The 17,261-nt window shown below is 39.2% G+C and overlaps 1 protein-coding gene across 7 annotated transcripts in view; it reads right to left on the bottom strand.

The window, feature by feature from the left end:
* ELMO1 (engulfment and cell motility 1) overlaps positions 1 to 17,261 on the bottom strand; it is a 276,466-nt gene that overhangs the window by 4,775 nt on the left and 254,430 nt on the right. For all 7 annotated transcript variants that reach the window (XM_018562953.1, XM_018562949.1, XM_018562950.1 and 4 more), the window contains 3 exons: positions 10,062 to 10,169; positions 2,476 to 2,558; positions 341 to 418 (listed from right to left, as the gene is read on the bottom strand). In XM_018562953.1, coding sequence (XP_018418455.1) covers positions 341 to 418; positions 2,476 to 2,558; positions 10,062 to 10,169 — 269 coding nt within the window. The remainder of the gene's footprint in view (positions 1 to 340; positions 419 to 2,475; positions 2,559 to 10,061; positions 10,170 to 17,261) is intronic.

Genomic DNA, 17,261 nt, shown 5'->3' with positions numbered 1-17,261 from the left:
TTAAATGACAACTAATACATAAATACTGTAAGTATAAATAAGGAAAATGTGCTCACCTACTGACTATGTGCAATGGCCTCTGTCAATGGGCTTTGTGCTTCTGTCGATGGCATAATTTTGACATACTTCTGAGATCATTTTGAATTCATTGACAGGTGCATTTGACCTCCTTTGACCTACTTCAAGTGGGTTTTGCATTCCCATGAACATGCATTCACATGAACTTGTATGGGGATGCAAAATCTGCCTGAAGCAAAAGCCAATTGACACAGGCTCTAACAAAGATTAATTGGTAATAATATTCTCCACAGTTTAAAATGAAAGGAAACATTAAACTTACCTCATGTTTATCTGGAGCAATGAAATTTAATTGGCAGTTGGACTCATACATGACTGAAAATGCCAGCTCGAGCAACTCCTAAATATTAAGAAATAGCTAGGTGTAAGTATGAAATAGAGATGAAAAGCACTTGTGTCAGTCATTCTATGGAACATAGCATTCATGACTGTAAAGCAAAGATTTTAATAAAATTGTAGATTATTTTCATTAATGCTACAATTTCAATATACACCTTTCCCAGACAGGCAGTTTTATTTACATAAGCTGAACATGATCCAGTCAACAAATTCAAGAAAAATGACAAGTTCACATGGTTTGGCTCACATGATATGTGCAAAGGCATTTTGCTATATGGGAGTTTTCTATAAGATGACAACTTCAGCTGTCAATTTTCGTTGGGGCTCCTTCGTTACCAGTAAATCGATTTTTTTAATCAAACAGAGTGGTGCCTTTAGGGTCACACACAGTTCGTATTTTTTAATCAGCAGGACTTGGCTGCAGTTCGAGAAGTGTATGGCCAGCTTTAGACAGGCAGCTTATTATTGCTGTCTGCGTAACCTTTTGAGATTTTCCCCTCGCCTCTTGTAACGGTGACAGCGTTGTCATCAGAACAGGGAAAATCTTGTCAATTAAACATCAGGCAGCAATACAAACCCCTTAACGCTCTATCCAAAGCTACAAAAGAAATTTGGCTGAAGTTGCAATTTAAGGAACAATTCCTCAGATATTTTCAATGGGGTGTTTATGGAGTAAATGCCCCTTACCTCAAGGCTAGATCTACTGATTTCAAAGTAGATGTAGGAATTGAAGCGCCACACTAATTAAAAAAGTCCAGATATTAATTTATTCCATTAGGGTCAAAGGACATGTAAGTAGAGTAACCAACACTCCCTTTATCAGGGCCTAATAGAAATCTTGTATGTAGACTAAGGGCCCTACAGCTTAAAAATTATATTGAACTGTTGTTTTGTCTTATAGTGTCCTCAGTCTCCCTGACTGTATTGGGGCTGCTTCCTGCATAGATGCCAATACTTCTACTCTGTCCAAGAGACCATACACGATAACCTCTGGAGCTTCTTTATTTATTACTATTACTCTTGTTTGTTGTAATTGAAGTACTCCAGGCTCGTCAGTGGCTGGTTTGGTAACCTACTGATAATAAAAGCAGTAAGCAACTACTGTAACTTGTTAATTTTGCTCTAACTTAAATGTAATGTCTAATGCAGGTTTTTCAAGGGGAATCGTGTGATGACTATGCAAGAACAACTTAATGTGCCTTTCCTGTGAGTTTAAAGCTTGTTGACACCATGCTGACACCATGCTGAAACCATGAAAAAAGGCAACCCGCTGTTTTTAGTGAGTTCTCACCAGGGTCAAAGATGACTGTATTAATGGAGTAAAAAAAAGCTGGAAAAAAAGGACTTTTTAATGGGAGCAGTGGTAAAGAATTTAGTGCATAGTAAATAATGCACATGGTTATGCATTCATATAATAATACAAAGAAACACCATTTCAAGGACACTAATGTGTAAACGGTCAGATACACAAGAATGGCTACAGAGAACATTAGATGAATATGCTGGATGTTTATCAAGTTTTATGAAAAACTCAAGCTACTGGAAAACAGTTAGTACCTCTATAATTAACACTGGTATAAGCATAAAAAGGGAGAAGATTTACATTTTTACCAAAATGTTTTGTGCAAGAACAGCAGATATTGCCACAACAGTCCTTGCCAATAAGAAAAACAGCCGGAATTTGCAGAAATACAAAGAAAAATCAAAAGGATTTAAAATGAATGTTTTAACCCACTCCATCTTGATTTGTTCTTGTTGATTAACATGCAAAATAATTGGTTATACTTTACTTGGCTGAGATATATTCTTTACATTAGTACTAACAATTCTGACACATGAGGAGCCCACTGTGTAATTATCCTACTATGACGGCTTCAAGGCATCCGTAGATGTCATCTAATAATTACAGACTTACTTAACAAAGTGACAAAAATTGTGCCACTGCACAATGAGGAGTGCAGTGGCATGAAATGAATAGCTCTAATGAATCATTACAGGAAGTCAGAAAAAAAGCAATGTGTTGAATATTGCATGAAACATGCTTTTAAGAGGGCTCACCTTGTTTTGTTTGAGAGCACCTTTCTCCTTCATGTGAGGACAGTCTTTTCCAGTCAGTATTGCTTTAATGTCTGCCACTGGCACTATATGTAGGGAAAAAGGCAAAAAAGCTTTTAGGACAGTACAAAAACGTATTTACTGTAGAAACTGCAGGTAAATACATTAATAATAGAAACAAGTTAATTACAAGGTTGAAATACATGAATGTAAACTGTCTAACCTGTCAAAGGGTTTCTAATTCTGTGCAGGCAGTATTTATTAAACAGAGTTTAAATAATGAATGGTCTCAATAAGGCACCCCCTCACAAAATGCTTTATGAGAGGATCAAGATCATTTATTATTTAAACAAAGACTGTTATGAATTTTAACACTACCCAATACCATCTCTTTCTCACTAGTTACAAATATGGTTCAGTTATAAGGATTGGTATTATGTATGCCTTGGGAGTGTTCCTAGTGGCAAATGCAAGGGTTTTTGCGCTTCTCTGTATGCACTTAATAAGTACTGTACAATCTGGTCTAGGATAAGGTTACCATTCATCCCCGTCTGCCAAGGGCAGTCCTTGCTTTGAGGGGGTCTATCCCTGGAAAATTAGCATCCCTGTAGATGGCCCCAGCTGTCTGGTGTTGGAGGGTGGGTCCGATGCCGAAACATCCCAGGTCTCACCATCCTGTCTGCCCCTTTTTTCTTTGCCATTTGTGGCACTGCAGTTCCATTCGCACTGCAGCAACCTCAGATACAGTGGCAGTATCTTTGTATACAGGGCCAAGGAGAGCTCCTGTATGCTCCTCTGTGGACACTGTGCCCTGCCGCTGTGTCTGAGGTCTGGTAAGTTTACATCAGGGGGGTCTAGGGTCTGCACTGGGGAATTGGGTGGTGAGAAGTCTGTATTAGGGGCAAGAGGTCTGTAGGGGGTAGTCTGTATTTGGGGAGGTCTATAGGCAGGCGTGAACCTGTATTGGGGGTGAGATCTGTACTGGGGAGGATTTGGGGGAGATCTGTACTGGGGAATGTGGAATTGTACTGGTAAGAGGGGGCATTTCCTGATGACCCCTGTACTCCATGCGCTACCTACTCATGACCCCTGCACTTTGTATGTTACATACTCCTGACCCCTGCACTCTGTGCATTACACATTCTTGACCCTTAGTAGAGTAGGCTCAGGGTTTATTTAATCCTTTCGCTGCCAAGCCCTGCGGAGCGCTATTAACCTCAGCTGGCCACACCATTTTTGCAATTTTTCACCTTTTTTTAATTTTAAACTGCAGCTTATATTGTATGAAAGCACAGGCCCGGTAGAACAAAAAAATGGTGCTACTAATTTTGTAGGTCCTGTGATAAATGCAAAATGTTTATCAAATCAATCTTAACCCGATAAACATACACAATTAAATTGATTAAAGCCAACTGAAATCAGTATCAGTGCACACAAAAATACTTTTCTGACTAAATATAAAAAATATAACTGTATTGAAATCATAAATAAATATTAGTAAATTTTAAATTGTGCCCTTTTTCTAAACTAAAAAAATTGTTTGTGCACTGTGTTGGTGTGTGGGTAGTGATAAAATGATGCAGGCGTACATTTAAATCGCAACACAGCGTATCACAACACACGGCAATGCATCACAATGATTTGCCACGTGCTGGCAAACAGTTGAATTAATGTTATTTTAAAAAGAAAAAAAATCAACCACTGCGTTGTGTTTTAACAATGCACCGCAGCACATGTGCATGGCGTACACCACAATGTGGTGCACACTGTTACATGTGTATACATTGTGTGTGTGTGTGTGTGAGGGGTATTTGTTATTTTGTTTTAATTTTTTTTTACTGTTGGGGGCTTTGGTAAAAAATCAGGGGTCTAAACAGACCTTTTGAGTCTTACATCTTTTTTTTCCTGTAGCGCCTGTTCTGAATGAATGGGAAGCACTCAGTACAGAGGCTTCCTATTCGTTCACAAACAGGAGATAGCAAATATTTACTATCAACCAAGTTATGAATGGATAGAAACACAACTCATGAATGAACAGGAAGTGATGTAAGCACTTCCTGTGCATTCATAACTGAGGACAGATAGTATGCCTCCAGTTGCTTATAAACATTGGAGCACTTTGTCTTTACATCTTCAATGTCTGCTTCATCTTCCAGAATTCTGTGACCAATTGTTTCAGGGCAAGCTAGAAAATGGGGGTGTGAATAAAAGTGGGCATGGTGAGTAGAGTGTCCATTGGATTTCATTTTGAAACTCTGGTAACAGGACATTCCCAAGCTTATGAATAATCAATGAGAAGTATCAAACAAATGAGGTCCTCACTCTGCTCTGTCCCACTGTCCGGTATTAGAAAAAAAATAATGTGCAATGCAGTAGCACCTCATTGGTTTGCAATGCTGCCCTTCTTTCTGCCTGTCTGCTGTGCAGAAGATATAAAGAGTGAGTCAGGTATTTTTGCAGGAGTGTACAAAATTATTATTTCATTAATTAACATGGTATCTGGCTAGAGGTCAGTTTAAAAAGGCTATAAGTTCCAATAATAATACATTATTTTAAAATAAAGCACTTTGTACAGCTTTAAGCTTCTACTTAAACGCTGCATACACTGTCAGTATGCGGTTTCCAGAAATATTTAAATCTATTTGCTAAAAGAACTAATTACTTATAAACCTCCTTCAGTATGTTGTCATTAATCCAGGAGAACAATGTCACTGATTTGTACTGCTGTTGGGTGTATTGTATATTTTCCTATTATTTTTCTGGAGATTTTAAGTTCCACTCTGCTGTAGTTTCAATCAGCAAAAACAACAGGATTAATTTTACATGCACAGTGATCTTTATTTATGTTTACAGCAGATGCCAAGTCTGCAGCATTAATTATATTAGAGAGAAAATCCATAGAAAATCTCTTATTTTTATCCTTATAAGCCCCGACATGTTTTAACTCAACAAAGATGACATGCTGAATAACAAAAATAGACTATGCAGTGCAGAATCTTTTATTATGTTATTGTAATCAAAATGAAAAATGTATCACAAGACCTATATCAGCATTTCCTGTCTGTATCAACATTCTATTGCAGGTTCATAGCCAGTCAGAAAACCATAGTGAATGTGCATGAGTTCTGAAGATTAGTCAATTGGCAGGGGGCTTGGCTTAGGGGTAACCTCCTCTACTGTTGTTATGCAGTTATGCAATGTTTTGAGGGACATTGGACTGTTTTAAATCAACATTTTTCCAAAAATCTCCTGGAATATATATTTAAAAAAAGGCATATCTGCTTTAAGACCTGATCTAAGCAACTTTGGAATGATTGTTGATACCAGACATTGTGGTTGCAGCATCCCGGACTACGGACCTCCTGAGATTTTTCAGCAGTACAATCTCTAGCATTCAGAGAAAACAGTGGTCAAAAAAATCCATGATGGAGAGAGACCTGAGGAAATCGGCCAGAAATGTGCAAAGGTGACAAAGAGTTCATAAATGGTCAAAAAAATACTTTCCACTGAAGTGACTTGCAATAGAACATCTTTAAACTCGTATTCTGAAGCTTATAGAAGCTGGGCTAAGGTATCAAGACCAAAATGGATTTTACTTTTGTTAGCTAAGAAAAGGAAAATGAGACTGCAGTGGTCAACGGATACATCAACTGTTTGAAGATTGTTCAAATCTTGCCATGCCTGATAAAATCTCAATTTTAAAGAGACATGCAAATGATAGGTTTAGACTTTTGCTTACACAGCATATATTCATTGATCTATCCTGAATGAGTAATGGTATGGGAAAGCTTTTGTCGCCCTGAATACCAACTGATGGCACATTATACCTTATAGCAACCATACACGTCGTTAGGTCTTTCTTGTTTGGAAATGCAAGTACAAAGCACAAGAACAGAACATTTATTGATTGAAATGAGTGTATGGAATGCATAATTCTAGTTCTTACAACCAAGGAGTTATCAATGGAACCAATTAAGTTCATGGTAGAGCATGCCTGCCACTGAAGTAACAAGTAGGCATTATGTAGTTAGCCATCCCAAGGACATCTGATGCTATACAGTGAAAAAATATATGCTGTTAAATGTCCCCAGAATAGACATTTAAAGGGACCCTGTTCCCAACTCCTGTACTGTGATTTCTCCTGTTGGCTCCTATGCCACTACAAGACACAATAGTGACATAGGAGCTGGCAGATCAAACCACTGAGCACAGCAGAAGTATCTGATTCTGCATGATCTACTGCACGGACAGGCAAGAGGACATTTATTTTGAATCTTTATTTTAGAAGTCGTTACCTTTAAGCATCCTGTCCAATAGGCTTGCTAAATAACAGGGCTGAACGCAACAAAAGTCTAAGCAGAACATGACTCTAAATAAGGGGATAATCCGGGCTCTTAGCAGTGCTGCCAGTTCTCTTTCACTCTGTGCATGACTGCTGTACTATCATAGGAGATAATATGAGGATAAACAGGGAGCTGCACAAACACTGCAGTAAAGTATCTGCAGGGTTTCCAGAGAGCAGAATTAGGGCTGACATTCCCAGAAGTGTCAGATCCAGAAGAAACTTTTTTTTTCTATAAGCAAACAGTGAGTACAAATTATATGCTAATACTGTGAAAATTTAAGTTTGGTGACAGGGTCTCTTTAACAACTAGATTAGAATTCCAGGCCACAATGTGTCTAGTGAGATGGTTAAATTATCCTTTTACCATTTACATTTGATAACACATGACACCCTATATGGCTATATGACACCCCTAATCTCAACATAAAAATGGGACATATAATGCCACAGTACCTGGGATATGTGAAGTAAACAATACATAATAGGGACAGCCTTAAATCAATGCACACGAATGTCCCAAAAAAAATTGCACTGGAGAAGGCAGTCATTTATTTCTATTAAACGCAGGCTTTCCACAACTGTCTATTGGTCTCCACAGTAATGCCTGGAAAAAATAGGTCATGTCACCCTGTGTGGCCATATTAATGTGCTGTTTTACCCATTTCTTCATTTCTGTATGTGCCTATAAATGTATCCAGAAAAGAATAAAGGCATTGTAAAAGGAAAAAAAAAATGTTGGGATAGGTAAAGCTAACATTTAAAACGAATTCATCTCATACTTTCTTCTTTCCCTGGTATGAAATTAATCAGCCTTTTTGGAAAGGTTATTCTCTGCTGTGGGGAGACTGGCTTGTGTAGAAATACAGGTACAGATGGCTGATACATTGATATTTATACTCACACGTACCAGAATCTCACCTAGATAAACAAAGGGTGACGTGTACCGTGAAAGCATTTATCACATTATTATATTGATAGATGATTTATTGCTAATAAAGTGAGTAGTGACCAATTATCTATGCTACAGATGCTGTAATCAATTCAGAAGCCTGATTCTTCACTACTGAAATGATTCATATTGCAAACCATGAATAAGAATGTGAGAAAAAGCGAAATAATAATGTTAAATAAATAGTCTACATGTACTATGCTATACAGAGCATACAGTACATAGCGGTGAATATCAGCGGTATCCACAAGTGAATGAATAATGAGGAAAAATCCCCCTTTTACCTCATCCTAAAGGGGTGCAGTCTGGTCACATCCAAACAAAATATAAATATGCTGGATACGCAAACAGGAATAATAATATTAATAATAATAACAACACATACATTACTGTGATTTCAGAGCTGATGCTTAGTTGCACTGGAATGTTCACATCTATGTCCTCCATATAATAATTGCATTTAGACATTGTGACAATCACTTCACCATTCACCAGTAAATGATAATTATGAAATGAACTGCTACACCCACTGGCCCTAGTGCAAATAAGACACATTAAAGAAATACTCTACCGTGTTTCCCTGAAAATAAGACCTAGCGCTATCTTCGGGGATTTCTGTAATATAAGACCTACCCCGAAAATAAGACCTAGCGCTATCTTCGGGGATTTCTGTAATATAAGACCTACCCCGAAAATAAGACCTAGCGCTATCTTCGGGGATTTCTGTAATATAAGACCTACCCCGAAAATAAGACCTAGCGCTATCTTCGGGGATTTCTGTAATATAAGACCTACCCCGAAAATAAGACCTAGCGCTATCTTCGGGGATTTCTGTAATATAAGACCTACCCCGAAAATAAGACCTAGCGCTATCTTCGGGGATTTCTGTAATATAAGACCTACCCCGAAAATAAGACCTAGCGCTATCTTCGGGGATTTCTGTAATATAAGACCTACCCCGAAAATAAGACCTAGCGCTATCTTCGGGGATTTCTGTAATATAAGACCTACCCCGAAAATAAGACCTAGCGCTATCTTCGGGGATTTCTGTAATATAAGACCTACCCCGAAAATAAGACCTAGTTCGGGGTAGGTCTTATATTACAGAAATCCCCGAAGATAGCGCTAGGTCTTATTTTCAGGGTAGGTCTTACTTTCGGGGAAACACGGTAATGGCTGTGGATTAATTTTATTTTGATTGTTTCAGGTCTATATATTTTTAAGCTGTTGTTGGATACCTTTTTTTTTTCTCATTATGGGTTGACTGAACAGATCACACAGTAGAGCTGCCTGCTTCGAGGCACACTTTTATATGACACTTCATACTATAAAACCTATTGAGCTGTGTAAATTATTGGATTAATAAATCAAAAAAGCAAACTAATAGCCTTTAAAATGTAAAAAGGATTCTAAAGCTCCACATGCTGCTTCAAATGCAGAAAGCAAAGTATTTATATGCAAACAATTATTTTTACATGCCATAAACAATATTTTAAAATGTTTTTTGTCTAGTCAGGACCATAATTAAACTACCCTGTTTCCCTGAAAATAAGACCTACCCCGAAAATAAGACCTAGTTGTGACCATTGCCAATGGGGAACCTGAAGAGCCGTGGGAGAGAATCAGCGGTGCCAATGAAGCCAGCACTAGAGGAAGCGAGGCGGCAGCACATGGAGCAGAGCCGCATAAGCTGATGTTTCCTCTATAGCGCTGACTCCTGTCGCAGGCGGAGTGATACCAAATGCACTCCGCCTGTGAGGAATCGATAGTGAAAGTTCGCTTTTTCTGGTTACCATTTGCTCTTGGAAAGGTATGGCACCCCTGATTACCCTATTCTTAACTTTGCCATTTTGGATTATTTAATTAGGATTTGCATTAACTTTGGATTGTTATACATTAAAAACAAATAAAAATAAGACCTACCCCGAAAATAAGACCTAGTGTGTTTTTTTGAGCCAAAAAAAATATAAGACAGTGTCTTATTTTCGGGGAAACACGGTATGTACAAAACCACTATACATTTCACAAAGCAGCTCTTGTGCAATGAACTTCATTTTGCTGTTGTCTCACTGTTCACACAGCAGTGTGTGCAACCGCCCCCGCCCCCCTTGCACCCCATTGCCTGACTGCTACAAATGAATTAAAAAAGTACAGCTGTAATTTAGAATGTATCTATCTAGGTGTAAGCACATGCAGAATTGAACCCCTTAGAAACAGAATTCCTTTAAATAAATCTTATGTACAGTATATGCAGATAGTTTCATGTTATCTTAGGATATGCAACAAGTTACTTACATTTATCTTGCAAACTGTCATGTGGTACCTCCCCTTGAGGACTCTCTTCTAAGTCTCCATAGTGTAACACTTTGTGATTGGGTGAAAGTCGACAATACCAAAACTTATCTGCCAAAAACGAGACCATAAAAATGTTTTTGTTAAAACAATAAGGTTGCAAAGAACACTCCAGTTACATGAAAGGAACATATTTATAAAATGAGTATCTTAGTATTATATTACAATAAGTGGTATTCATAGCAGTAGTAGTATAGCTCTATGAATAAACTAGTTTTGATAACTGTATTTAAATGCATATTCCTGTTGATTTGCAGGTTTCTAAAAAACATGCTTCGTACAGCTCTCCAATACATGCACATTTCCTTTGCAGCAAATCCCATTGATGTCTATGGTGGACACTTTATACTAAATTCTGGCCATTTTCAAGGCTAATAGGCAAGCTATTGCTAAAAAAGGCTATGGGTAGCTTGACACTGCCATGCAGCAGATTCAACCCGTTTGCGGCCAGTGATGTACAGAGTACGTCATTGGCATTGGGTCCATTTAAACAGACTCCTGGCGGCTAAAGGACTTTGTTTACAATTGTAATGCCAACTGTCAGCTTTACAATAGAAGCGACTCTGGCTGCCGTCAGATCGCTTCTACAGGCCGGTAAAGTGCCCACCCCCCCGTGAGATGCCCCCCGCCGTGTTTTCTGGGCTCCGCTGGCCTTCCTGCGGGCACGGGACTGGCATCTTGGGTGTGGGCGGAAAGCTGGGAAGGAGAGCGGGGAACGTTTGTTTTTAAAACAATAAATGAAATAAATGTAAAATAATGAAAAAATAGTCCCCCACCCCTGCAAGCACCTGCGTATTCAAGCAAGCACGGGTCGGGTGCGCCACGTACAAAAACGACAATCACGCTACACATGCTGGTTATCGTCGCGCATGCCAGAGTAAGAGCAATAACTGTAGGGTAAATATTTACACGTATCTCTAAACTGATGAACTGTTTTGGGCTCTTAAAGCATTGTCTATGGACTTTTTGTGGTACTGAATTTTGTTAGCATTTCACGGACGCACACAATTTTTAACCTGGGCATGTTGGGTATCTCTTTACTTGTTATAACCTCATCTTTTATATTTCACTAAAAAAAATATTTTTTGCGGCACTAAATTTAACTTAAGTGAATTTTTCACAATATTTTGGGGTTTGATAAAGAGTTGCGCCAATATTGTGCAACATAAAAATTTGCATCTGCCGCCATTTGATTCTACAGGGTCTCAGCTTTCAGAAAATATATAATGTTTGGGGGTTTCAAGTAATTTTTTTGGCCTAAAATGAGGATTAAAACGTGTGAAAAAACGAAAAAAAGGCCCTTGGCACCAAAAGGTCCTGAGGGGTTAAAAAAAGCAAAAACATGTTTTAAAAAATATTATACAGCACAAAAAGCGATAATGTGATTTACAGGGCGACATGGAAACACACCGATCCTTGAAATTACATGCTTGGGAGATTCCTTTAAGCTATATGTGGCAATACGAAGCAGTATGATTTTCATGGACAGTATCAGCGATACCATATTCTGGCATCACATATTTTGGATGTGTAATCGATTTTTTGAACTTTTACATTGAGCTTGCCTTGCATAAAGCAGCAGCACCCCAATCTAATTCATTTCAATTTGAAAAAAAAGACTTTCTTTAGGTAGTTTTGGCTGTGATCCCTAATTTTTTAAGTTCAGTGTTTTGATTATTTTCAGTAAGGGCAGGCCAAACATACACGTTTGTACATTATTAGGTGCATTGATAAAGTTATGAAACAAGTACAAGATCTCGGCTAATAGATTCTCAGAAACAAATACAAATACATTCACTTTCATTACACAGCACAAAAGATTATATTTGGTAACTTGCATTATTCACAGAAGGGTGAAGAGTTTGGAGAAGGCAGGAGAAGTGAATGATCTAGGACAACATAGCTGAACTGGAAAGTAAGCTGAATTGGAGATTTTTTTCCAAATCAGCTATTTTGGCCTCGATTGTTCACTTCTCCTGCCTTCTCCAAACTCTTCACCCTTTTGGCAATAACCCTTTTGGCAATAACTCCATATACAATGCACAGGCTAAGCATAATATAATAAATTATACAAAGAATAAGGAACAAGTAGCACAACTACCGTACTCAAGTAGGGCTGGATGAAGGGAGTTAAATAACCATGAAAAAGAAATCAGAAAAATAAAGAGAACCATAAAGAAGATGGCAGAACTCCAAAGTTATCAGAGGATTAGGACCATTTCAGTCTATCTACGCTACATACTGTACAATAGGTTTCAAAGCAATGCAGACGTTAGTATGTGACAAGCAGTTATTCAATTTCAAGTGAAATTTTACCTGGGCCTGTTTTTATATGCTAGTATTCTCTCACATTTAACCTTATGGATCACTTCTGAGAGATTGGGAGCATTTGTTTTCACAAGTGCATAATGGTCAATCTTGCTGCAAAAAATATGTGCTACAATAGTTCTGTACTCTAATGGTTATACGCATAGTCTGATACTCAAGAGGTAACTGTGACGTAGGTGATGTGAGTAAACCAGTAACTGAAGATATGAAAAACCAAGGTCCAAAAATGCTGGGGGGAAAAAAACAGAACTTATCAGGGTCTGGGAGCCAAATTTTCAACTGGTCCAGGAGAGGTGGAATAGCCAGTATTTTTGCATACATTTTAGGATCAGTATTAAGAAGTGAAATTGGCCTAAAGTATTGAGAACAGTTAAGGTGCCCACACACCTTACGATAATCGCGGGAAATCCCCCGATCGTACGATTATCGTAGGGGTGTGTGGAAGCCGTGTGACCTCTACTACTGTAAGGTCGCATGACTTTTATCTTAGGAACATGTTCGAAAACCCGCCGAGCATCGTACGATGTTCGGCGAGTGTGTAGCATGTTCGTAAGATAAAAGCCGGACGGGCCGGTGTGCACAAGCGCACACTGCCCGTTCGGCATTGTGGTCATCGGAAGCCCGCCCCTCAGGGGGGCGCAGCTTGCGATCATCGCAAGTACGATCTGCCTGTCCAAGATAGGCAGATCGTACGTTTTTTTAATTACCTTACAACCTTCGCAAGACAAAAGTCTTGCGATGGTTGTAAGGTGTGTGCCCAGCATCAGACATCTACTGATTAGGTCACTATTACCACCTGTAGCATTTCCTTACATGCCAGGCAACTTGTTGTTAGGTAACAATTCTATGAATCTGTGTTTGGACTACTGATCGAAGCTTGTGTATGTTCTCATATCACTTTTCATGAATACAATATGAGGCAAAGCGCCACATGATTTTTTTAATTAAGCTGTAAGCCTAAATTGAACGGTGGAAGTAGCTGCCACAACAGATCTAAAAGCTATAGCAAAGTTTACTCTGAAACTTAAAATAAAGCTAAAGCCCTTCTTCATAAAAATTGACCAGTGGAAAACCAGTTTAATAGTCAATTTCAACAAGCACTTGAATAGGCAGCAAATAGAAAGAGACAAAGCAGGTTTTATTAAAAAAATATGTAATATATTAAAATATATGTAAGCGCTTGGTTAGGCCACAATCTAAGCAGAAGAGATGCAACAGATTATATCTTGCAATAAAAACCAGTGTGTTATCTGATAGACAATAGCCACAAATTTGCTCAGTGGCTGGACAGTATAGAAGTAGTTCGGATAGGCTTCAATATAAGAGGGAGAGACGAGGCAGGTTTTATCTAGAAGTATTCGAGTGCCAGACCACTGCAATAGGCTGCAAACTTTGAAGCATAATGCAGGATTTTCCTTGCAGCAAAGGCTGGAATTTTGGCAGCTGAAGTCCAGGTGTGGAAACTTTTTGTGGCACCTTTACAGTGCCTGGGCATTGGAACTGACCACAAACTGAGACACAAAGCAGGATTTACCCTGCAGTTGCAGAAACATTGTGTGGCTAATTGACAATGTCGGAACAACAGTGGACCAGGTCACGCACTTCGAGACGCAACACTGGATTTGCCCTGCAGCACACACTAGAAATTTGACAGCTGATGTCCAGCTGTAGAAACATTGTTTTGCATGTTTAGCATTCCAGAGCACAGAAGAGGCCTCAGACTTTGAGGCCCAATGTAGAATTTACCCTGCAGCAAACATTAGAAATTTGGCAGCTGAGGTCCAGCTGCAGAAACCTTGTGTGGCACTGGAATAGGCTACAAAGTTTGAGGAGCAATGCAGGATTTTTGCAGAACCAGAATTATGACAGGTATCTTTTTTTTTTCTAGGGGGGAGACAACTAAAAGTTTAGTCTGTAGCATCAGCAGTAGGGTTTTTTTAGTCATTGCTAATTAAAATTTTTTTTAATTTAAAGTGAGTTAGTCCATGCAGTCAGGGGACAAGCAGATTCTCCTCTCTGTAACAAAACCAAGGCCCTCTCAGACAACACACTGGCTGCAAGGCAAGCTAGAAGCTCCAGTGCATACTGTGCAAGCTCCGGCCAGTTGTCCAACATGGACAACCAATAGTCCATGGTGTCCCCACTTCTGAGAGTGTCCTGCACCTGATGTAGTCAGCTGCCTGTGAGTGCTGCCTGTAGCCAGGCCAGACCACTGTGATTTAAAAAAAACCTCTTAAAAGCGAAGCAGAGGCGGCTGCTTAGACAGCTGTTCCTCCTTTCAGAAATAAGAATGATCAAGGCAAAATTGGTCATCAGAGGAGATCATGTCACCATCAGGAAAAGCAACAAAGAGGTTCTTATGCAGCATCTTCAAAGTGCCCCATTTTGGCCTCCCTCTGGCATAGTGGCAGTAGATTTGCCATTTTACCCTTGTATTGGGGGTCTAATAGGGACGCCACTCAATAGTAGTGCCTCTCTAATGACCTGAATCCTGGGGTCCTTGTGCAGGCATTTGAATATAAAAGACCCCATTCACCACAAATTGCCTGCAGCAGAGGACCCCAAGTCTTCGGGGTTGCTGAGGATGATACTATATAAAAATCTCACTCCACCCAGAAACATCCCCATGGAGACATGCAGCCCTGAAACAGCAGCAAGTCCTCCATGTCTTCCTGCTGTTGTGCCCCTAGTGCCTGGTCTATTAGGCTACAATGTATGTGTTCTACAAGGACACAAGATTGATTGTATCACTAATACCCACCTCATTGTGGCTCACTATTTTGTTTGCCTCTTTAAACGGTACCAAAATGCTGCAGGTCTATCACATGAGCTGGAATAGAAGCAGCTGCAAAGTCAGCAGTTTTGCAAAGCTGGAATGGAAACACTTTAGGGACATTTTTTTTAGCGCCAGCCAGGGGTGGGTGTAGAGGAAATTCTGCAGAGGTTTAAGCCTTGGCTTTATCCTTAGTAGCACAGTCCCGTGGCCTCATCCCCACCAGACACGGCATATCCTAAGCCTATGAAATATCTTGTGAGACTTTCCTCTCCATCACTAGAGGCCACAGCTGTTGCAGTGGATGCAACGTAAGAATGTTGTGGGGTGCAGGGAAATGCGGAATGTGCGAAACGAGGAGGAGGAATCTCGGCCATTTACTACTTGTACCATTGAGGTGTTACTCACACCAAGCTTTGTGAAGCAGAGTATTTTTTTCCTTATGCATGTGGTACCCAAATGGCTGGTACTTTTACCAAGGCTGATAATCTGTAGACACACAATGGTGCTATTGGCACCAGATGAAAAAGGCCCATGCTGCAGATCTCTGTGAAACATCCCCAAGGGAATTAGTAGCCTGTACCTGTGGGGAATTGCTGCCAGATATATTAGGATAGTTGCTCTGTCCAGTCCTCCACAATCTGTCCGTGGAGAAAATTCTGCTGCTACTGTTTTGTCTCTCCCTTGGAACTTTCCTCCTTTCTATTCGGTGGCACCCACAGATAGTCTGCCACCTCATAACCAGGAGATAGAAGAGTGTGCATTAGCAGCAGCTGCAGACAGCTGGTTGCTCTGCACCTGGTAGGACGTGCAGGCACTCAAATACCTCCGGCACATTTTGTGGCTGCATAGCATGGCCACTCTGAGACAGAAAAGGCAGATGTGTCCTGCACCTAGATGGTGTAGCAGCATCACCACCATAGAACCAGCTTGCCCTGTACTACTGACATTTTCAATAAACGGTATTGCAACTACGGCAATAGGGAGAAAAAAAGTGTGGTGCTTTGGTGCACACTAAGTTACCTCCATAAGTAAGCAATGATGGGCAGCAGGCTAAATCACAGATAATTCTTTAAACCTAGCAGAAAATAATAATAAGAAAAAAAAAGGTAGTCCTAAAAAGAACTGTTGGGTCTCTGAACTGTGAACATTGGGGGGTGGGTTCCACATTAATACGCCAGGACCGTGAATTTTAAACAAGCTGGATCTGCTGCACAGCCGCACATCATCCCTAATTATGATAAATTAACTAAGTTTTTATAGATCTGTAAGAGGAAGATTGTTAAATGCATCTTTCTATCGTGGAATTTGCACTAAATTATTACATTTAGTTAAAAAAGACAGACAATTTCCAAGTACAGACTCTGTGATGATCAATATCTTCTGCATTCTGTACTATTTATAAAAATCACAGCAGGATAATCCCCCAAATGTTCCTGTATGTTAAAAACCCATTGCACGTTGATCAACATAATGTTTTCCACATTATAAAAGTGATAAATATTACCAGTAAATGTTATTCAATCAAGCATGACAAATGTGCCTGGTTAACCCAGAGATTTACAAATATGTTCAAAGATGTATTTTCTAAGAAAGTTAGGATTTATTAACATTAGTGAGATTTTAGAGACAGTTTTCACAATATCAAACTGCATGGAAACTGCATTTAAAATACTAAATATTTTTTATGATGTTGTTCATATTACAGCGTCAAGCTGTGCTGCAAAAACATAGGAACTGCATGGTGCTTTTTAGTTGTGTTCAAAACAGAAAAAATGGAAAGTCAAAATCCGACCTGTGTTTTCAAAGCATTAATGTCAATGAAGTCTGACACATGGGGATAACATTATTTACATTAAAGAAGTGCTTGCATTATGATCATCTAAAAAAACATTATTTGTAAAATAAGATTCAATCTTACCTTAAAGGTAAACAAAAGGCAAAACATAAAATACTGTAATATATAAACCATACGAATAGTTAAAGTGAAATACAATGAATAAAACTCAAAAGTGTTATACCCTGGGGGGGGGGGGGGGGGG

Source organism: Nanorana parkeri, unplaced genomic scaffold, assembly GCF_000935625.1.
Source record: "Nanorana parkeri isolate BGI_ZX_2015 unplaced genomic scaffold, ASM93562v1 scaffold616, whole genome shotgun sequence".
Taxonomy (NCBI): Eukaryota; Metazoa; Chordata; class Amphibia; order Anura; family Dicroglossidae; genus Nanorana; species Nanorana parkeri.
This window is presented reverse-complemented; position numbering and strand designations above follow the sequence as displayed.